Source organism: Emys orbicularis, chromosome 23, assembly GCF_028017835.1.
Source record: "Emys orbicularis isolate rEmyOrb1 chromosome 23, rEmyOrb1.hap1, whole genome shotgun sequence".
Classification (NCBI taxonomy): domain Eukaryota; kingdom Metazoa; phylum Chordata; order Testudines; family Emydidae; genus Emys; species Emys orbicularis.
In genome coordinates this window covers 12,565,762-12,588,471 of record NC_088705.1, presented here as the reverse complement: position 1 = coordinate 12,588,471, position 22,710 = coordinate 12,565,762, and the positions used below count along the sequence as shown (strand labels likewise).

At 47.0% G+C, this 22,710-nt stretch overlaps 2 protein-coding genes across 4 annotated transcripts; one reads left to right on the top strand and one right to left on the bottom strand.

The window, feature by feature from the left end:
* The first annotated feature begins 2,973 nt into the window (after nucleotides 1–2,973).
* LOC135893875 (ras-related protein Rab-39B-like) lies at nucleotides 2,974–6,475 on the top strand. Its single transcript, XM_065421832.1, has 2 exons — nucleotides 2,974–3,188; nucleotides 6,043–6,475. Exons 1-2 carry the CDS (start codon nucleotides 2,974–2,976, stop codon nucleotides 6,473–6,475), a joined length of 648 nt encoding a protein of 215 aa, XP_065277904.1.
* Nucleotides 6,476–9,479: 3,004 nt separating this feature from the next.
* TAF12 (TATA-box binding protein associated factor 12) lies at nucleotides 9,480–21,304 on the bottom strand. Of its 3 annotated transcripts, XM_065421759.1 has the most exons (8): nucleotides 21,241–21,304; nucleotides 18,066–18,138; nucleotides 17,731–17,813; nucleotides 14,692–14,943; nucleotides 12,918–12,995; nucleotides 12,413–12,527; nucleotides 11,668–11,756; nucleotides 9,480–9,955 (listed from the first exon to the last, which is right to left on the bottom strand). In XM_065421759.1, exons 3-8 carry the CDS (start codon nucleotides 17,797–17,799, stop codon nucleotides 9,920–9,922), a joined length of 639 nt encoding a protein of 212 aa, XP_065277831.1. In that variant the 5' UTR covers nucleotides 17,800–17,813; nucleotides 18,066–18,138; nucleotides 21,241–21,304; the 3' UTR covers nucleotides 9,480–9,919. The 3 variants fall into 3 exon arrangements, with proteins under 3 accessions (XP_065277831.1, XP_065277833.1, XP_065277832.1); XM_065421761.1 differs by lacking the exon at nucleotides 17,731–17,813; XM_065421760.1 differs by lacking the exon at nucleotides 18,066–18,138.
* Nucleotides 21,305–22,710: the final 1,406 nt, after the last annotated feature.

The window sequence follows — 22,710 nt, the reverse complement described above, 5'->3', positions numbered from 1 at the left end:
CACCAGACTCCTTGTCATTTTATAGATGGGCAAACTGAGGCACAATAAAGTCCAGTGACTTGCTCAGAAGAGTGGCAAAGCCAGGAGTCCTGATGTCTAGGCCACCTTCCCTACTCACTAGGCTGCACTTTATCCCCCTTAAAATAGTTTTAAACTTTCAGTTTAAATTAACAGTTCTTTCCTGGGATAAAATAATCCAGTGGCTCTCAGCTTTTCTAGATGACTGTACCCCTTTCAGGAGTCTGATTTGTCTGGCGTACCCCCAAGTTTCACCTCACTTGAAAACCACTTGCTTACAAAATCAAACACAAAAATACAAAAGTGTCACAGCCTCACTATTACTGAACAATTGCTGACTTTCTCATGTTACCATTATAATTATAAAATAAATCAATTGGAATATAAATGTACTTGCATTGCAGTGTATAGTATATAGAGCAGTATAAACAAGTCATTCTATGAAATTTTAGTTTGTACTGACTTCGCTAGGGGTTTTTAATGTAGCCTGTTGTAAAACTAGGCAACTATTTAGAGGAGTTGATGTACCCCCGGAAGAGCTCCGTGTATGCCCAGGGGTCCCTGGTTGAGAACCACTGAGCTACTCGGTCAGCTCTTTTTTCCTATTGTACCTAGTCTAGCTATCACATTTCTTATAAAGCCACCCAGGGCCGGCTCCAGGGTTTTGGCCGCCCCAAGCAGCCAAACAAACAAACAAACAAACAAAAAAGCCGCGATCGCGATCTGCAGCGGCAATTTGGCGGGAGGTCCTTCGCTCCGAGCAGGAGTGAGGGACCGTCCGCCGAATTGCCGCCGAACAGCTGGATGTGCCGCCCCTCTCCGAAGTGGCCGCCCCAAGCACCTGCTTGGTAAGCTGGTGCCTGGAGCCGGCCCTGAAGCCACCACTGCAGTATCTGGGCCAATTGGTGTTTCAGTTCTGCAGTAATCACATGATTTTGCCTGGTTAATGTGTCACTGGAGATAGGGAGGTAATTGTGGGGGGACTGTCAGACACTGTTCATTCAGGGGAGTCCTAGGGTCTGGGTTATACAGGTGATCAGACTAGTGTAATAGGGGAGTTTAACCAACAGATCATCTTTGATTCGGTTTGTAGAACATCCTGCTGTTTGGTGGGTTGGCAGCCACAGGAATTGAACCTATGAACACCGGATCTTAACCCATGAGCTGCTACTGCCGGAGCTAAAAGGCTCTGCTCTGTTAAACTTATAGGAGGGGCATCAATCTGTACATGTGTGGGCCAGACACCACTGGCAGGAAAGGGAATAGCGCCACCACATGGCGTAGGTGTGGGTTACATCTGCTTGACACCAGTGAGGAGGAGTCTGTCACTGCAGCCTGGACTGATGTTTTCAAATCTTTGGGGTGAACCCGGGCTCAGATTCGACTGAAGCTGGTGCTGATTTTATTAACTCAAATACAAGTATTATGCAGGCCCAATCAGCCACCCAGGCACCAGGCACGTCTTGCATTAATTCACACCCAGCTGCAATATCAACGCTTGGTCTTTGGCGTCAGAGCGCACAAGGCATGAATGAACGCAACGCAATACGTGCCCTGTCATGTCTTGTTGCTTAAACATTCTCCCAAGGGAAACCAGTGGCTCTGGCAACAGATCTCTGCTTACCCCAGGGGCTCAGCTCATGCCCAGGTTGGCTGCAGCTGGGCGGGGAAGGAACTGCCTTTAAAAGCGAATCCTATTAAGTGAATGGGAAAGTCTTTTAAATATTCTCTATAATAGCATACTAAATCGTAGTCCATCTCTAGGGCCTTCCAGCCAAAGAGCTCAAACCCTTTACATTTGGACTAAGGGCTTGTCTATAATCTGTAATAAAGTAAGGTGTGGATTTAAAACAGATTAACTATTCCTGATTAATCCTGTGTGGACACTCTTATTCTGGAATAAGTGTGTCTACACACAGGGACATGTGTAGGTTTTGGGGGGCCCAGGGCAATATCTGACACGGAGGTCTCCCACCCTTCCCCAGGGGGCCAGGGTGGTGGTGATTAGCCAGCAAATACGCCCTGCACTCACCCCACAGAGACAGCGCCTGTCCCATAGGGCCAGGCCCAGCTCCCCATTGTGGGTGTTGTGACCTGACACACAGGACCACAGCACTGCCCAGGTTTGGCCCAGCCACCACTCCGTCATGAAGGGGGTGGGGGCATGGCTGGGCCAAATTTGAGAGAGTGGTGTAGGACCAGGGGCACAGCGTTACTCAGCACCCCAGTGGCTGGGCCAAGTCGAAGTGGCACTGACACCCCATTGCACCAGGTCACAATGCTGCCCACTCATACTCCATGGGTTTGGAGGCCCTCTCAGATGGGAGATCTGGGACAAACTGCCCCTTTTGCACCCCTCTCTGGGCAGCCGTGTCCACACATAGCATTAATCAGGAACGGATATGCTGGAATAGCTCCCCTGGACGGTAGACAAGCTCTGAGCCTCCCACAGGTCAGTACTATCATCTGTATTTCACAGGAGGGAAAACCGAGGTGCAGTGACATGCCCAGAGACAGATAGTGGCAGGGCCTGGAGTAGAACCCAAAGTCACCAGACGCCCAGACCTCACTAGTTACAAGGCCCCTACACATAATCTAATCTTCTTAATCTAACCTAATGCCAAGGAGATGCTTCCTCATCACAGCGTTTTGCATCTGTTTTGCTCGTTCCTTTCCTCTAACACACAGGACCCAGTGTTACTGAGCGGAGAGACAGTCCTGACGGCCAAATGTAGGAGCAATACATTCTCTCTGCCTTCCCCTTCTATAAACACCGTGCACTCAGCGGGAGGGGTGGCAGCTGCCTGCCTGGACATGAGCTAGAGCAGCTCTCAGCTGGAACCATCTCGCTCTACTTCCAGCAAGTCCCAACCGGCAGTGCCGTGTGAGTTCACACTCCAGCCCGCAGACGCTCGGCTCCAGGCTCCTTGCGGCTCACCGGCTGGGATCCTCCGGATGGATTCGCTCTGGCACTACCAGTTCCGCATTATCATGCTGGGGGACTCGACGGTGGGGAAGTCGTCCCTGCTGAAGCGTTACACCGAGGGTGCCTTCCTCGACTCCATCAACCAGACGGTGGGGGTGGATTTCTACGTCCAGTTTGTGGAGCTGGAGCCCGGGCTCCGGATCAAGCTGCAGTTCTGGGACACGGCTGGACAGGAGCGATTCAGGTGGGTTTGACAGGGGAGGTTTAGACGTACGTGCAAGCGTGAGGACAGGGACAGAGCAGGAGCCAACGAAGGGAGCCTGAAAGTTGCAATGGGGATTAATACAGGTGCAGGAAACTCCAGGCTCGAGCGCAGGCTGTTGTTTTCTTGCGTCAACAATGCTGAGGAAAGGGGCTTGGTTAATAGGCCCGGAGACCAAAGGCCTTGGAGAAGGAAAAGCATGGGCCATGGCTCAGTTAACTTCTCCCATGCTGCCCCTTGCTGTTGTGTCTCTAGCCCAGTGGTCCCCAAATTGGGGGGGTGCAGAGGAACATTCAGGGGGGTGCAGCAGGGCCCGGGCCAGCCCCTCATGGGGGGCGGGGAGGGAGCACCACCCAGCCCCCGCTCTGCCCCCAGCTCTGCTCAGGCCCTGCCCCCAGCCTCGGCCCCTGACCGCAACTCCATTCCTGGCCCCAGCCCCAGACATGCTCCCAGCTGTGGCCCCAGCCTTGGCCTCCTTATCCCTGTCCGTGTCCCCCCTCGACCCCACCCGGGGAGCCGCAGCCCCGTTCCCAGCCCCGGCTCTTGCGGGGGGGGGGGCACACTGACAGGAGTAAGAGGGGGCACAACCCTGAAAAGTTTGGGGACCACTGCTCTAGTACAACTTGGAGGGATCCTAGATAGTCTCTCAGACTCTCCATGGCCTCTCTGCTGAGACACACAGCAAAGGGGACAGCTGGTGCCATGCAGGAGAGCGGTTTAGTCTATGGGGCATCCTAACCCCTGGGAATGGGACAGAAAGCTCCACCCCCGCCCCCACCCCCACCCCCAAGCTCATTTCCCTTGGGCTGGATCCAACTCCGTGTGTAAAGTGCCTGCAGCCATGCTCAGGTAGTGCTGCGTGGGGCTCTCTAGAGCATGTTGGGGGAGTTTAAAGGCCTCACTTTAGGGACTCCCTTCCTCCCCAATTTTTGGTGCATGTATCATCGCCCTGCTAGGGTACGGCAGGGGAGACTCATGGGGTTTCCCAGCAAATACTGGCTCCATTGCCCAGAATAGAGGTGCAGAGTGGGAGGGAGCGGGGATCCAGCCCTTAATTATTATCAGAGGAATAGTACTGAGAAGCACTGCTATAAAATGGGGCTTCGCGCCCGGGCTGGGGCACTGTCAGGGGGAGTCACACACTGGGTGTGAAGAACTTTCCAGCTAACAACACTGTGGGCACCTACTCAGCCCCCCCATGCCCAAGGGCAGGACCTGTGGGTTCCATGCTGGGGCGGGGTCTGAATGTTACTATTTGAGCCCTTCCCTCCCCCGCCATTGGCTTCAATGGGAGCAGGATGCACCCTAGGTTCTGAGGAATCAAGGCAAGGGGTTAGCAACCACCTCCTGGGTGAGAGGGGAGTTCCAGTTCTGGGGCTGAGACTGCCGGGCCAGGTGGGATACAGGCACCAAGGCCTGAGACCAGCTATCCGGGCCAGACCCAAGGCCCTTTAGTCCAGCACCCCAGGCTATTAGGTACAGAGTTTTCTGCTTAAGCTAAGGGGCTAATTATTAACCAGCCACGCGCCCCATTGAAAGGAACTGGCTGGGCACACCTGAAGCACCAGGGCCAGCCCCGAGACGGGGGAGAAAAGGGGCTTCTGAAGTCTCATTTACGCTGGAGGTTTGACCAGTTCGTGACACGGGCAGCAGGTTTCCAGGAATTTCCCAAGAGTGGGACCATTAGCACAGATGGGGCTCAGCTGGTTAATACCTCTGTGTTCGGAGCAGGCAGACACAACACAAGGGTAAAAATGCCTGCGCCGTTGCCACGGCAGGTGGGGCCGCACAGGTGGCTGGGCAACAGCAGGAGAGTTTCCCAAAGACCTGTTCTAGGCTGAACCCAGACTGGTGGTAAACATGCTTTGTTCACACCCCACATGGTTAATTCTCTGCCACCAGCAGCGTAAGCTAGCACAGTGACTGTAGGAGACTGGCTTGGAGTAACCCGTTCAGCCAGCTCTCAGGCTGACAGGGCATCCCAACATCCATTGCTCTACCTGCTACTGGGCGGGGGGTCCTCAGGGCATTCTGCTCGCTGCCAAAGTCCAATGAGATAGCTGCCTGGATTTTCCTAACATGCACTGATATGGGAGCATAAACTGATAAGAACATAAACCAAGCTAAACTGGGGGAAAGAACAGATGCATTGTGGACTCAAGTCAAGCAACTGGCTCAGCTAAGAGTCACACCTGTGACACGAATCTGGTTGAACATGTACCATAGACAGATGTTATATCTAGGCATTAGGGCTAGTTACAAAAATTTCATCAAAGACATTTTGACACCAAAAAAAAAAAAAAAGTTTTCCATGGAATGCAGGGTTTTGTTTTGGGGTTGCTGTTTTTTTGTTTTGACACGAGAAGTAGCTTTCCTCAGACCATTTAGTTAAAAAAATGATTGTCCCAAACCCAAAGAATTTTCATTCAAAATGGCACCCAGCCATCTCACAGGACTTGTAGATCAGGGGCTTTATGCTTCCATTCTCCTCTCTGGGGGGGCTCTCTACACAGACTACCTCTCCCATGATGCACCATGACCAGGGATTCTTATGGGACGCATCACTTCTCACTACCATAGGGAAAAGTGGTGCATCATGGGAGATGTAGTCTAGTCAGAATAAGGCACCTGAACTACAATTCCCATGAGGCAGTACAGCGCCATTCTGAATTGAAGTTTTGGTTTTTGATATTCCACCAAAAAGCTGAAATTTTCTGCAGAAAAACATTTTCCAAGCAGTTCCACAAGGCAGCCTGCGCTGCCTCTGTGCCATAAAGATCTTAGGAAAGCAATAAGAGAATGCAGAGTCTCATGCCGTTTCCTCCTCGTGTCCTAGGTCAGTGACTCGCTCTTACTACCGCAACTCCGCTGGGGCAGTGCTGATGTTTGACCTGACCAACCAAGCATCCTTTGAGAGCATCAAGGAGTGGCATCGGGAGGTGACAGACAGAGTGAAACCTTTTCACGTGGTCTTTGTGCTGGTTGGGCACAAGAGTGACCTGGTGCCGCAGCGCCAGGTTGAGCGAAAGGAGGCCGAGAAGCTGGCTTCTTCACTGGGGGCAAAGTACATAGAGACATCCGCTAAAAGCAACAGCAACGTGGATGATGCCTTCCAGCTGCTGACCGTGGAGATCTATGAAGCTGTGAAGGCTGGGATGCTGAGCCCAAACAAGGATTGGGATGGGGTGAAAAGCAGCCTGCCACCCACAGAGGAGCCCAAAGTACAGAACCTGGGAAAACAAGAGAAGCAGAAGAAGTGCTCGTGCTAGCCAGACATTGTAGACTAAGAAGCCAGAGTGAGCTATCATCACCCACCTTCCCGTATGAGACTTGGCTGCCGGGCAATACTATATGCAAGGACAGTCACAGTAGCCTCTTCTAACAGGCTAGTAGTTCCCGTTAACCTCTCCCAGCGAAGGCAACAAACAGACTTGGAACAGGTAATGTTTCCATCCACTCATGTTCAAAGGCTGCAGGATTACACAGCACCCTTTGTGCTTGGAGGAGATTCCAAATAGGAATCCAATGACCTAGGCACTGGAAAAGACTGGAATTTACACTTGGATGCAAAGTTAAATACATTTTATTCATATTTCTGGTTGCCTTTAGCATTAAACAGTTAGAACAATAAACATGCCAATGAAAATGGCAAGTGTCCCCCAAGTGACAAACAGCGACTCAAGAAGTGTCTGCAGATTCGGAGGATTTAGAATCTCCATGGATGCTGCATTTTCTTCAGACTAAACATTCTTCCAGCCATCCTGGTTGTGAAGCACTTCCCAGCACTGATGTTCAGCTCGGAGTCTACAGAGCCACCCAGCAACAGCATATGAAGCACCCCCACCTTCTCCCATTTTCATCAGTGCGGCTCCTCATGTTAAAACCCTCAAGTTAACAGTAAGTGGTGTTTTGCTGCAGGTTGTCCTGCCACCACGTCCCTCTCATGTCACTGGACTTCCCCTTCGCTTGAAAGGACACGGCCTAGGAACAAGGCCGCAAGTTTCTAATATGAAAACAGTCACTATTCGGGCAAAGCAGCTTCTGTCTCAGGCCTAACACTTAGATTTAGCAGTCTGGTTCTAGACCAGCAGGACTGGCTCTTTCCGCAGGCTGTGTTCTTGTGACTACGCCGGATACTGAAATGCCTTCAAGACAGAACAGGGTAACTTTCACCTCCAGGTTACTGGTTAGAATCTAGACCATGCTGATTGCTATTTTTTTTTTTTAAACTAAGATCTGTTGGCTTTTTAGGTGACCACTCTAAGAAATGAATTGGGCAGGTCTCCAACCAGTTTCCAGACCAGACTGTGGTACCCAAACTTGATGTTCCATCCATTCACTTCACAACAGTTTTTTAAGAAAGTGGCACATGAGCCAATGAAGTTTGGGATCCACTGTTTTAAACCACATCATAAAGAACCATCTCTACAACTGGCCCCTACAATGGCAGTCTCAGCGGAAAGACCGAGTATTAGCTGGGCACAGAGAACGGATGACATTCACATTTATGAGTGTGAATCCCCATTTTGGAAGGGCCATGTCAGGTATCAGAATGGCAATTTAGGACACTCTGGACTCTGCCTAGGCTGTCAATAAGAGTTCAGGTACTGAACTTATGACGTTAACCAATCTCAGCAGGATTCTTGCAAAATCCCCTCCCTTATTGCAATAAACATGCTTTGTATAGGTTTACATTTTAATGTAGTTTTTAAGACAGTGTGTATGGAGAGATTTTGGCAAACCAGTAAAGTGCCTGAAACCGCTATTGCTTTTAACTTATTGCTGAAAGTAGCCAGTCAGCAGGCCGTAAATTGGTCATGCAGCAGCCTTAGCATAACCAAGGCAGAGGGAAGGGAGTTTTGGGTGCCACAGACAGGGCAGCTTGACCCTGCGTCCTTCCTAAGAAGGTTGAAATTGCGGATATATTTATTTTAGAAAAACAGGACGTCTGTTTATATGTGCCCCTGGGAATGTTTGTCAGGGCCCCAAGGCATAGACACTCTGGAAAAAACAACAACATATCTGGTTAAATTGATGATCAGAAGGAAACCTCTTGCTTGACCTTTAAAAACTGCTTGCTTAGCAAGTTTTCTTTAAGGGATATGTCATTGTATTATTAATGTATAAATAAAGGGAACAGGTTTGAGGTAGCTGGACTTCTCAGAAGGGGCTCTTCAGGAACGCTCCCTCTGGAGGCACCTTGGGGTCCCCACCGGCAGACGGAAGTTTGGCCAGCGGAAGCCTGTCATGATGCCACTCGAAAGCCACACTCAGCTTCGGTAATTATTGAGGGTTGGGGGTGTTTTACTAACCTGTTGCGGACGTGTGTAAGTGCTTGAGACTAAGTAAAGTTTAGCTTTAAGTGAAAGCACTCGTGTTGTCCTGTTTGTGCCAGCCATCTATCGCTCGGACGGCCGTGTCTCCCCTGATTTATTTCCTGACACCACCTTGCACAGAGTAAAAGTTACCAAGAGCTTTGGGTTCAAAGAACCCCAGGTAACAAGTGGGCCAACCAGATAAGAAGTCTGGATTTTATCTGCGGTGCGGCCTTTAGTTTGGAAAGCTCTTATTTTAGGACCATGTATATATTTCAAAGCCTTTGAGGGAAGCTTTCAATTTCATGCTTGTCGACCCAAAACTCAAGAGGTACAGATTTAGGAACACCCCTCCCCTTTCCTGTTTGCAATTTGAAGAACCTTTCCCACCTGATTAGCAGAGTTACTAGGGTCAAATTTGTGGCCTAAGCTTCAATTTCTTTTCTAAACAGTTTTAAAGTGAGTTATGTGCTGGTGAAATGTGCTCAACTGACAGCCCTGGAGACTGAAGTCTTCCATTTGACCATGGAATAGCACATGCTTCCATCCCACCAGCCCTGATCCGCAGGGAGCCAGAGGGAAGTCCGGTTTCCATGACTCACCAAGTTTTTGGCCTCTCTGCTGCAACTGTCAGCCAGGGCTCCAGTCGGTCTTAATGTGAACCTTTGTGCACTAGGAACTGGACAGATCCCATTAGTTTATTTCAAATAGGCCAAACAGCCAAAAGATGGTAGGACTTATGGTCACTACTCACCTCGGCCGGATTTTATCTGGCTTAGAGGCAAAATGGTCTGTGTTGTCTCTTACCAGTGCAAGAGCAATCCCCTCCATTTTGAACCTAAACCTGGCATGTCCTTTAAACATCCCTGCAGCAAGCAGCCCCTCTCCTACTGCCTATAGTTTTAAATGAGGTGCTGTAAACACATCAAATGCAGAAGCACGAAACTATGCCCAGCTTTAGATTAATAATTTCTTTATTAATGTAAAACAAATGCAAGTATTTATATAAACACTGACATTACAAAGTACTTGAACTGGCAGGAGGGAAGGGGGAAAACGAAAATCTCTACAGATGCGTCTAATACTGTCCCAAACAAGACCAAAATGCTCTGTTCCTTGGACAATCAATCACTTATACAATAAACCACTTTAAAGGTCACAAATAAAGTCTTTGTTTCAAGATACAATGTGCTCTGATGGGGGGCTGGGGAAGGGGGGCATATAATGGTTTTTGGCCGATCTCCTCATAAAGTCATAGATATTGCTGCGCTGTTAATAAAAAATATATGCTTCTCTGTAAAGCATTAAAAAAAATATCCCATGGATGGTGTCATGGAGGCTTCAGCTTAGAGGCAGATATCCCAAAATGCACAGTTGTCTTCCTGCTATTCCTAGGGGTTATTTCTTGGTTGTTTTGCGGATCAGTGCCATCCTCTGAAAGGAAAAAGGGAAAAATACAGGGAACTGAGAGTCTGGAACATGGTTATTTCCAAATCAAGCTGGGAACATGGCTATATAGGAATGAGATTGAAGAAACACAGGGTCCACAACAGGTTGCTTATGCAATACCATATGTTGAAAGTAAGCTCTGGTGAACAGTGGTGATGTATCAAGAACTACAGACACAAGCCCTGTCTACGATGGCCTTTAAACACTTTGGAAACCACATTTTAACAGTTAAGATGGGCTCTAGCTAAATCCATTTGTAACTTGATTTGTCTAACTTGTGGGAGAGGCCAAAATATAAGCCATGCTGAGAAATGTTCCAGCCTGGATCCTTCTCAGGCTTGTACATGCCTGTAGGCAACGTTCTACCATGAATTAGCCCGACCTGGGTTTAAAGATGGTTCTTTAAGTCTATTTGAATCCTAGCTTGGATAGATCCATAGCCAGAAAGTTTAAAAAGTTTTTCAGAGAGTCTGTGCTTCTCTCCTTGGGAGAAATTCTGTCTGGAGTCATCATTTCAGTTTGGTGATTCTACCTTAATCCTAATTTCACTCAGTCACTAGCACAGTTTAAATATTTTACTTGCATTGTGCACTGAATCAAAATCCACTTTAAGGCCCTCTGTCCACACCCGCACAGCATTTTATCCCCAGTGTCAGAAATGGAGCTATCACATTATCATGCTGGCGTGTTTCACGGGTGTAGAGATTTTTATTGATGGCTTTGGCCTTCGACTTAAAAAAACCCAGCAACTTCCAAACTAGGAGCAAGACAGAAACCAGTACTGAACAAGTAACTAACAGCTGAAATTCCAGGACAAGCACAAGTGCTCTTCCAAGAGGAGCCCCCAGCCAGATATTTAAGGTCAGAGAGGAAACAATTTTCAGCTGCCCCTATATACAATGGCAACAAGTCACTTGCTGCCACGTTGTGCAGTAACCATTTGTTTCCAGTGGAAGGGACCCTGCAGCTGTCCTGCAGTAGCTCAGTAAAACCTGGGTCACTGTTACATACACACATGGCTGCTGCCATTAGCTGACAGAGCCATCAGATCATAGGCATCCCTGGACTCCTGCGGTTTTACAGACAGGGATTCCCTCCAGTCAACATGGATTTTTAAACTCTTCTGGAGAGAGAGCTTTCTGGCTATTCACATGTATGTTGGCTCCATGCAGAACGGACCATGCAAAACCAGTCATGCAGCATTGTCTCATGGCCATGGTTGTGTTTTGGCTCCTGAACTGAGTGCCTTCTCCCTGACCGCTTAACTGCCTGTGGATGAAGGGTTGTTTTGGGCTCCTCCTTGGAGCGTCAGAGGCTAGGCGAGAATTGCTCTCCAGCACTGTCATCACATGCTAACTGCAAGGTCCACTGTGCAGGGAGCCAACATGACAAACTAGCAATGTCTCCTATGGGGTCTCCCAACAACTGACTCTCTACCGCAACTTGAAGAGTGTGGCCACCAGTTAGAAGCAAAACCTTAAGCCAGGGAGACTCCTTGCTGAGATTGTCGCAGCCTTGGGAGCACACTGCAGGGGGAGTCTAAAAGAATATCCAAGCTCCCTTCTTTCTTGGCCGCAATACAAGAGCGGAGATGAACAAGAGCAGCACTGGCATGTTTGGGGAGAGTTGGACAAGGACTCTGCTTGTATTGACCCCCCTACATTTGGCTATTGATGCATTCACAAGGGGCTCCTCACCTGTTTGTGAGCTTCTGTAGTGCAGGCTTTTTTGTATGGCCGGATTTCTTCAGAACCAAAACCTGGGATCCACATGTTCCACTGGCGCTCTGGAACAGAAAGCACAGATCACTGCCTAAGAAAGCTGTGCAGAATGCCCAACACAGGGAAGCCCTCAACGTACCAGAACAATAAGGACTAGTTAGAAATATAGTAAGAACTATTCAGTGAACCCCCCTGGTGCCAGGGCTGCAGAAATTTCGTGAGAAATGGGGGTGCCGGGGAATCCAGACTCCAGTGACTAAAGGCACTTAAAGGTTATTTATTATTTGTACTGTGCTTGCATCTAAGGACTTGAGTCAGGGTCCCATTGGGCTAGATACTATATACACCTATTATAAACAGACCCTACACCAGAGACCTTACAATCCAGGTTGCAGAATGGTACAAAATGGCATGCCCATGCATAGGAATAGGAGAGTTTGGAGGAAGAGAAACATAATGACATTTAACTTGTCCCTGATTCCCAGCAGGACGCCTAGACAGCCACCCTAGGCTCAAGTTCATAAATGGGCAGCCTCCTCCATGTCTCTGCTTCCACACATTTCAGTTAGACTATTTCCCTCAAATGTCCCTATTCAGGGTTTGCCCTGGTTGTGTAGGGTGTATCCAGATCCCTACCCCAAGGTCTAGCGGGGACAATCCCTTTTCAGGTACTTCTATCCCTCAGTTCTGTCTCCTCACTGACAAGATACGAATCTCTTACCGAGATGCAGCTGGACATCCTTCACTTCCAGAGTGTTTGATTTGCGATGTCGGGCGAGCTGGCAGGCAGCTGTCACCACGCTCTCAATGAAATCATCAGCAATCTGCAACAGCATCTGTGGGGGAGTAAGGGGTTGAAGAAAGCAGCACCTCAAACCCCTTCACGTTATTTTTTGGATGACTGTTACAGTCAAACAATGTAGTGACCACTATGAAATTCAGCCCTCAGGAGCCACTGCTTGCTGAAAACAGTCTGACCACACCCTAGAGAAAATCCCCTGGGATGTCTGTGAGAGTCACCAGCAAGAGACCGGGTTAATAAATTAGAACAAATACCTCTGAGCACCAGCAATGTATATGGACTGTCAGCACCATGTTTGATGCTGACCAGAGCTTGTGTAACAGCACAACAGTATGAACCAATCCTCCCTGTATTGGGCTATGACAGCTCTGGATTGGCTCTGCAGGTCCCATTTTACTGGTACGGGTTGTCACATATGGCCTACCTCCTCCACATCCTCATCCAGCTGCTCATTGGGATCCACCTCTCGCACCAGGTCCTGCAACTTCTTCTTGGTTAAAACCTGAGGGTAAAAGGGGGATGATTTTCCACACTGCATTAGCAATCTGACTGGCAATACACAGCACGGCAGCAAAATAAATAAATAAATAAATCACTCAAACTGCCCCCAAAACTGTAATCAAAGGTCCAGGCTATACACAGTATTGACAAAATGTAACACCCTGGGAACGGCACAGATAAACACTGGGCAATAACTAGGCATTCTCAAACCTACCTGGTAGCTACAAACAAAGCAATGGCCAGTGGGACAGAATAATGAATAAGGCTGTCCTCTCACGTGAGACAACATTTGCTACCATCTCTTTCACACTAAAATACTGTTGATTAAAGCAACAGTGTGCTGGCAAGAGAAAACAATTGCATAATGAGAACTCTTGAAGGGTGGACTGTAAGTACAAGGATAATTTCAATAACTGCAGGGTTATATTATGGGCGAAAGATAATATTTTACATTTCTATGGTGCCTGTCATTCAGAAGTGCTTCAAACAAGATACATACACCACAGCTGGGCAGAGGACAGCAGCCAATTAGCACAGAGCATGCTGCACAACAGCAAGGAAGGGAGGGAGGATTTTATTAGTTATTGAGCATCAGCAGCATGCTGACTGTTGTAGGATATAGAGGGATGGTATCACCCTGTCCCAAAAGTCTTACAAGATAAACTAGATACATTTGGTTCAATGACACTGAGGCAAACCCCTACTCTTTTGAGAAGTGTCAAGGAGTCGAATGTCCACAAAGCCCGAGTTTAAAAAGCACCAGAAAATCTACACACAAACTGTGCAGCAGTCAGTCTGTTTCCCAGGGTAGAATGAAAGGCTAAGTCAAAGCTACTGGGATCTGAATCTGTGATTCCCGTAAGATTAGGGAGTTCAGACATGATTATGCTGTTAAGTCATCCCCCTCTAGGGGAGCACGACCTTCTCTCCATCTCAGCTTCTCTCTTGGTTCTTCTGAAGCGAAGAGAAAGCCTCCATTCCAGCCCCAGCATTGCCACAAGAATGGAACCGCACGGGGTGGGGGATATTGTGCAGGGGAAGGCATGGTGTTGGAGAAGACTGAAATCAGATACCTTCCTTTTTCGGAATATGTACCATTTTGTTGCCAGAATGCATCCAATCATTGTGTGTGTGTGTTAAAAACTGAAAACAAGTGTTGCATTATATGCGTAGAATGGCAGCTGTTTGACTGTGGTGCTGCTTCTTCATTGTCCTGAGGAGGTATAGGTTACCTACATACACAGTAGGTTGGAGCCAGCAATCTGACTTCAGAAGCCAGGTTTAAACTGACATTTTGACTGTTTTGATCTATTTCAGGGAGGCCGAGGAGGGGAATCTAGCACATTGCCCTACACTTGTTATGATGACCTACAGCATTGGAAGACAGATTTTCATTGTATTCAGTATTTTGTTTTTCATACAAGCCATACTTTGAATGGGATTTTCTGATCTCTCCCTGAAGTGCATCACTAGGAGACTGGATGCAACCTGCAGCTGGTCTATACAGTTTGTGTCTGATTCAGATTGTAAGATCAAGAGAGGCAGGAACCGGATCTCTGTGTAGTGCTGGGTGAACCGGGGGTACTCAACTGATCAGTTTAATTAATGTAAAATATTTCCAGGTCATTTAAGGGAGAGTAAAACTATGGGAGGGTCTGAACAACTCCCTGCTTGCCCAAGATCTCAAGTGAAATTACCTGGTTGCTTTCAGGACTTAGGCGTCCCCCTCCACTAGGAGTCCCTGGCATCTTTGCCACGGTGGTACTGTTCGCCATGGAGCTCTGTGGTGGCGTGTTGGCTGGTTCTGGCTTTATCGAGGAGAAACTGGATAGGTTGATCAAGGTAGATGGGCCAAACTGGTTCATAATCTGCTGGGCTTTAGTTTTTAAATCATACAGCTTGTCAAGATCCTGCTTCTTTTTGGGGTTGTGAGGACCCAGACCAATCAGCTGGAGAAGGAAAGGAACACCAAAGTTAACAAATTTAGAGACTGGATTTTACTCCCTAAACTCCCCCTCACTATCTGTACTAAGACCATATCCCGTAGGCAGTGCCTGGAGGCTTTCAACTTAATCCGATACGTCTAAACACACTTTGAGGGGAGGAAGGACGTGGATGGGAAAAGGAAAATATTTGTGTACATTAAAAATAAAACTTTAAGGGAAGGCATTATGGTTGCACAGATTTCACTGAATGGCGAACCGATGATGGGTGTGAAGTCTGACTGAGACAGCCTGAGTACAGCCTAAGAACGTTGCATTCCCACTTCCAGTCTAACACCAAAATTCAATCCAGGCCTGTAATTCTCCAGACCTGTAACAGGTCTTTTCCCTCTTCTCCACCTGTGCCTCTTTGGTGGCAGCCTTACTCTTTACATTAAACTGGCAGATTAATGACAACCTCCTGAGGTATAGTTGGGAAGATTTCACTAAAGAGGAAAAAAATCAGATTATAAACTCCTCAGAGCAGGGACTGTCTTTTTGTTCTCTGTACAGTGGGGCCTGGTCTATGACTGGGGTCTCTAGGCACTATCACCATACGAGAGTCTCCATTTTGACATTTCAGACATCTACTTAGCTGGGAAGAGGGGAAAGCTGAGTACAAGCTCCCCATGTAGCTGCACTGGTGAGAACCTGGCACAGAGCAGGAAGGCACAGTTCTAGCATCTGCCACACAACACCCACAATGCATTTGAAGTCTGACTGGTAATTATTCCCAAACCAAGATATTTCCAATAGCAGGGCAGTTTTGCAATGAGAACACATATTGAAAGGTTGGCATTGAGCCCTAGAATTCAATTTCACCTATAAACCTTGTCAGCATTAAGCCAGGTCTCCAAAAGTGACATGACAGTAGAAAACCCTCCTTTGCCTCTAATTCCATTGATTTGATTCCTCAATTCAGTTGAGGCTTTCAGCTGCACAACATAGAATTTAGTGGACTGTCAAGCAAAGGCCAGGACTAATTTCATACGCCTAACTAACGGCCTGCTCTTTCCAGATTAGCCATAAGATTCTCAGACTAACTCATGTCATAGGCCACTAAACACCAGATAACTTTTGGACTGAATCCGAACTGGCCACCTAGATTAGTAAATAGGGTGTAGAACCTTGAGACATCTACTCTTCCTAGCACACTACTACAGACCCACCACTTGGCTTCCATGCAGTCAGATCTGTGGCCCCCAGCTCCATAATAGCATGGTTCTGTCCAAACTTGTGTTCTTCAGTCATCACCAACAATGGTCAAGGAAAACTGCAGTGATTAGTACTAATACACAAATATTTATTAAATTGTTTGAACTATCAGAGTAAGAGATTTCAGATGCTTTTACACTGTTCTACTATCTCAGTTCAATGAATGCAGTTAAAAATAAATAAATTACATAAATTAATGGAGATATCCTATCTCCTAGAACTGGAAGGGACCTTGAAAGGTCATCGAGTCCAGCCCCCTGCCTTCACTAGCAGGACCAAGTACTGATTTTGTCCCAGATCCCTAAGTGACCCCCCCAAGGATTGAACTCACAACCCTGGGTTTAGCAGGCCAATGCTCAAACCACTGAGCTATCCCTCCCCCCAGTTGTCAATGGGATTCCTGCTTCTGCCACTATTTTGCTGATAGTTCAGACCAATAAGTAGGTGGTTACATAGAAAATGCATCTCACTATTTGAAAAGGACAGATATTAAACCGTGAAGTGACTTAAGTGGAAACTTTAATAGCAGCCTATATTAACTCTGAAAAATCTTATTGCCCGTGCATTGAGGCCAATGCATTTTCTGTGTCTGAACATAAAACTGGTCGTGATGACAACTTTTGGATTTCTGACTTTTGTTTTAAGTGATTTATTTTCCATAATTAGATTTTGGGGTCTCAAATTCTCTTATACTGCAGTTTTCTCAAACTTTTCTACAAAACAGCACCCTTTGGAAATGTCTCTTCTCACAGTGACACAAGTGATGCAAGTTGAAAACAGGCTACCAGGAAAAACCAAAACCAAAACAGATCAAGGACATTTATATATAAATGAAGAGAAATAATATTTTCTACCTTTTGTAGAAAATGTGATTTCCCCCTATAACTGCATTAAATTCTTTGTTAGTTTGTATTAATTCACACAGAAAAATCACTCAAAAATAATCACACAAGAATGCTTAGCCAGTTGATATGTTAGTGTTTCATTCCAATGCTCAAAGTCATGCACCGCTGCAAATATATTACATATATTTTTCTTTTTAAAAAACAAACAAATGCAAGTCACTTCATGTAGCTCTGATATCAATTTCTAGCCCAATGTTAACAGATTTTAAAATAATGCAAAATCCCTACGTTCGTGCCTTGGGTTGTTCTTCAATCGTACAGAGCCCTATAAGCTCTTAGTTGGCACTTCTGGTGCGAGGCCCCTAGAGCATAGTGCAAGAAGCAGACGAAAGGATTCCAGGATTCCTGCTTCTGACACTAGCTCGCTGGGTGATCTTGGCCCAGTCACTTGGCCCCGTGCCTCAGTTTACAAAGTAGGAAATCTTACCTACCATGGAGGGGTCAGAAGATGTGAAATGCTTTGAAATTCTTGGGCAAAAAGCACTATATTAATGCAGAGCAATTTTTACCCTCACCTCTAATTTCAACCTTTGGGTATAATCAAGTCATTAGAACACAAACAAGATATGGATGCACAGGTTTCAACCTCAAGTCCTACATGCCACTTCATGGCAAGCTCAAGCAATTTACTCACAGCTATCTGAGTGTCTAGATCTTTAATTACATCAGCAACTGCTGTGGGCCCAGTGAATGGAGAGGCCATTTTCCAAAAGCTTCCTGTAAGTAAATAGCCAGTGTTAACCTAGTCTCCCCTCCTCCTGTGCTACATATTTCTCATTCCCACAAAGATACCAGCTGTTTTGCATGTCACCGACCATATCATAGGAAGATCAAAAGGAAACAAGCTTCAGCAGACAATACACACCACAACACAGGTATGCCTTGTCCTTATTAAAATGATTAGCTGTAATTTTTCTGGGCATTGAATATGAAGCCTTACTTTAAACAGTAATTGTGAACCTAGCATACCTTGTCTTCTGAAGTGGCAAGGTATTTCCCAGGATCCTCAAGGGTGAAGGGAAGTCTATGTTAAACTTTTAACCTAAAAACAAAGATTAAGTACAGGGCTAGTTGGTATTGGAGTAGAGGGCACTAGAGTACAGATTTTTGCAACAATAGCTTTCTTCCACAGCAGGACTATGCCCCATGGCTTGTACTGATGCCACTGGCACCTGAGTAATCTGTACTGCAACTGAATAAGTATCACTATTACAGCATTAGACTAGAAGATGCAAAGTTACTTATAGTCTACAGTTACTTATAGTCTATAGGCAACCTATGGCACGCGTGCTGAAGGCGGCACTCACACTGCCTGGGTCCTGGCCACCGGTCCTGCATTTTAATTTAATTTTAAATGAAGCTTCCTAAACATTTTAAAAACCTTACTTACTTTACATACAACAATCGTTTAGTTATATATTATAGACTTGTAGAAAGAGACCTTCTAAAAATGTTAAAATGTATGACTGGCACGCAAAACCTTACATTAGAGTGAATAAATGAAGCCTCGGCACACCCCTTCTGAAAGGTTGCCGACCCCTGGTCTACAGCAACAAGATAACTTGTCGAACCATTCACCAAAGTGCTTGCAGCTCCCATTTCCAGGAAGAAAAGACATTGAGCAAAGAAATCTGTACAGAGAAATTAAAGGTAATCTGCAAAGGAATTTTTAGGAAATTTGGATGTACTTTTTTGTGTGGCTTCTTTATGATGGATAAAAGCTTAAAGAGTTTTCTTAACAGCTTGCTTTTTAATTTAGAAATATCAGAAGTGTCAAGTCTGGTCATCCCTTGTTTTGCTAGAGGACCTCTTTGGAAGTGGTGGGTATCTCAGGAGAGGTATATTGCAAGTATTTATACATTCATTGTAAGGGCAGGATTGGCTGAACCTTTAAGAGATCTCCTTTCTACCAAGTGTTCATTAGGCACTGGAGTGATTTGTGTATTAAAAAGTTTTTAACTGCGGCTAAAAACCTTCCTCCCTCTCAGCTGTTCTGCTTTCAGCCTTGCAAAGTCATAACTTCATTTCTCAAGTTATCACAGAATCTTCCCGGATAATGAAAACCAGAATTTCTAGTGTTAAAAATTAAGCAGACAAGACCCATTCCAGCCTCCCATGCTCATCAGAACGAAAGAAAAGTTACAAATTCAGTTGTTTTCCCCTTTGTAGGTCACCTTTAAGGGTTTGATTCAAACCTTAACGTGTGGAGAAAAATATGTCAGTACACTTTGTAAAAGGAGCCACCGAACACCGGCACTATGGCTGATTATATAGATGGTCATGGATCTTATATTAATTAATCAATATCATAATCAATCAGATTCAAAGACCTAAATATGAACACAGAGGCCACCCATCTTTACTTAAAAAAAAAAAAAAATCAGTTCCACCACTTCTGAAATGAAGAGCTCATTTTGAACCAGTTTAATAAATTGGACGTCAGGAGACCACATTATACAATGCATCCACAGCCCTACTCAGGTTTGTATGAACAAGCTAAAATACATAATTGTAGAAACAGATTCTGTACCCTAACACGGTTCCATAAGGTTCTTCCTTGTGTTTGAGTCAGGAATAACTCTAGGAAAATGTATACTGTTTTCTTGCGTATCACAGCAGACATTAACTCATTTTAAAAACTTATACAGTGGGGGTTCCCTGTGGCTATGCTCCATTAACAAAGGTTGAAAAATTAATCTCATGTCCTCACAGACTTCTAAAACTTCAGTCTCTGAATGCTCAACTATGGTATAATTAAGTTTTCACAGACATTTAGGGAAATCTCAGTAAATTCTGCAAGCTTCCTGCATTGAACATGGACTCCTAGGTGCAATAACTCACTAACTATGACTGGATAGTGTGCAATATATATTCTCAACAACTAACAAGTTCTGTTTTCCAAGATAACATCTGTGGATTTGGCAAAATATAAATGCTGCATTTAACTAAGGGAAAATGTGTAGAGCCCTGTGCGAATACAAAATTTGTATCTGAATCCAATCCACAAACATGGTCCGCAGATATAAAGTGGATATCCACAGATTTGCGGGGTTCTAAAAATGTGTTTTCACTTTACATTTGCAGGTCCAAAGTCTTCTAAATAAAACACTTCAGGATTTAACACGGTCTAAGTATTTGCTTATTCAACATGTGTCACTTGGGACAGAGTAGGCCATTTTTTCCCCTTTAGAGATTTTTTTTAAAGCATACTTCCCTTTCACTTCAAGTTTTTCTCTTAGCTGCCAAAAATATAATATGGCATCTCCAATGATAAGCAAGGAAAAGGAACATGCATACATTTTCTAATTCCAGTTTCTCCTAAAATATAGTTGTACCCACTGTCTGAAGTAGTTTTTCATTGCTCAAACCACTGAATACTCCATGGGAGCTTACAGATGTTCCAGTCATACAGTAAGAGTTCAGAGCTTTCTCTTTCACTTTATAAACTTCAGTACACCACGACTGAAGTGATTTTTCACTGAAACCGTAGGAAGTCACTGGGCAATTAAATGGATCTGCCATCTATTTTCAAATCTCATGTGAAACCAACTTTTTATCCTTAGAGCTTTGAGGTTTTCCTTCTGTTATTTTTCCCTCTAAGGCATTTAAGAGCTAGAGTTTGGATTGAAGATGCGACACAAAATAAAGTTAGACTGCACTTCGCATTTGAATTTAGGACCCCAGGATAGGGTGACCAGAGGTCCCGATTTTATAGGGACAGTCCCGATTTTTCACACCTGCTGTCTGGTCACTCTACCCCAGGATGAATTAAAGCTATGGGATCCCTGACATCCCCTTGCTCTTGGCTACACTGGGCCCACCGAGACAGGGAAGAAGAGCGCCCTGCTGGGCTGGAAGAGACTCCTCTAGCAAGGACTTAAAGTTTGTGTCATTCCCACGGCGTTTCGCTCCCAGGTCACGCATCCCAGGCTCTGCAAGGGGATGCTGGAGATTAAACCCCCTCCCTCCACCCCCCAGGCTGGAGGTGCCTATCTGGTGATGACAGGAGAGCGAGACCGCTCCCCAGAGAGTCTCCTGGGGCTTAGCCCACCGGGGAGCCCCTAACCCCCGCGGGGGGCGGCTGCTCCCCCCGTCTCTCCCCCAGAGCAGGGGGAGCCCAGCCCCGGGCGGGGCCCGCACTCACCGGCGCCCCCGCCTATCGCCCCATGTTCCGCGGCCGGATCCCCCCGGCTGAGCTGCTGCTGCTGCCGCCGGCGGCTCTGCGCTGCTCGCCCTGACCCTCCTGCAGCAGCGTCCTTCCGCCGCCGCCCGGAAACACTCACCCCGCGCCCAACCAGAGCCTCCCTGGCACAGCTGGCAGGGAAACGACGCTGGGCATGCGCACAACGAGCAAGCGTCCCCAATGGCGCATGCGTTCACTCCCCACCCCGAGAGGGCGCCTCCGATAGTTTAGTTTCCCGTTATCGACTGCGCATGCCCCAGGGCCCCTCTCTCGACCTCTGCGCAAACTCCCCATCCTGAGGTGTTCCCATGGCAACGCCTCAGGCTCCCCATCTGGCCTTGCGCAGCCCCCCTCTACCTAGGCCCCTTGGCGCCCACACCGTGAATCCCGCTGGGGGGTCCCGCTCCCCTCGGCCCCGCTGCCGTCCCGCGGGCGGGTAACAGCCCCCCGGGAGCGAAGAGGAGTGTGTGTGTGGGTCAGATAGATTCCCGCCCCCTGCCCCCGGTCCCGCGAGAACGGCTGGTTCGTTGGGTGTTTAATGAACGGTTGGACGCAGCCAATGAGATGGCTCAGGATGCGGCGGCCGCTTAGATTCTAGGCGCGCTAGAGCCATGTACAGCGCCGAACACCAGGGGGGCCCCAGGTCTGTGACTGCCCCGCCTGGGTGGTACCCTATTACAGATTCCTATGGCGCGGTGAATAATAGCGCCTCATTACGAAATGTTAAGCACAAAAAAAGACGAATCATGGAGGGGGGGCAAAGAGGTATTGGGCAGAGCTGGGCCCGAATTCGGTTTACATTGGGATTGTGGGGGGTCAGAGCTTGGGGCAGCACCTTATAGCTTGGTTGTGTCCATGTTGTGCTCCCCTTGTCCCATCCATGCAGGTAGTGACCGGACAGTGAAGAAAGGAGCTAGAGAGCTTGAGGGGCGGCAAGAGGAGAGACAGAGGGCCAAGCGCAACGCAAGCGAGATGGTGAGAGAAAGTATCAGGGGGTAGCAGTGTTAGTCTGTAGTAGGGTGACCAGACAGCAAGTGTGACAAATCGGGATGAGGGTGGGGGGGTAATAGGAGCCCATATAAGAAAAAGACCCAAAAATCGGGACTGTCCCTATAAAATTGGGACATCTGGTCACCCTAGTCTGTAGCCACCAAAACAACAAGGCAACCGGCGGCACCTTAAAGACTAACAGATTTATTTGGGCATAAGCTTTCATGGGTAAACCCCCCACTTTTTCAGATGCATGGAGGGGAAAATGCCGGGGGAGAAGCCACACACCCTTACAGCGAGAAGAACAGGAGTACTTGTGGCACCAATCCAGACTAACACGGCTGCTACTCTGAAACCTCACAGCGAGGGGAGCAGGCTTTATGGAGGTATAAGCTCAGTGGTAACACATTGGACTGCAGATCACGTGGTCCCTGGTTCAAA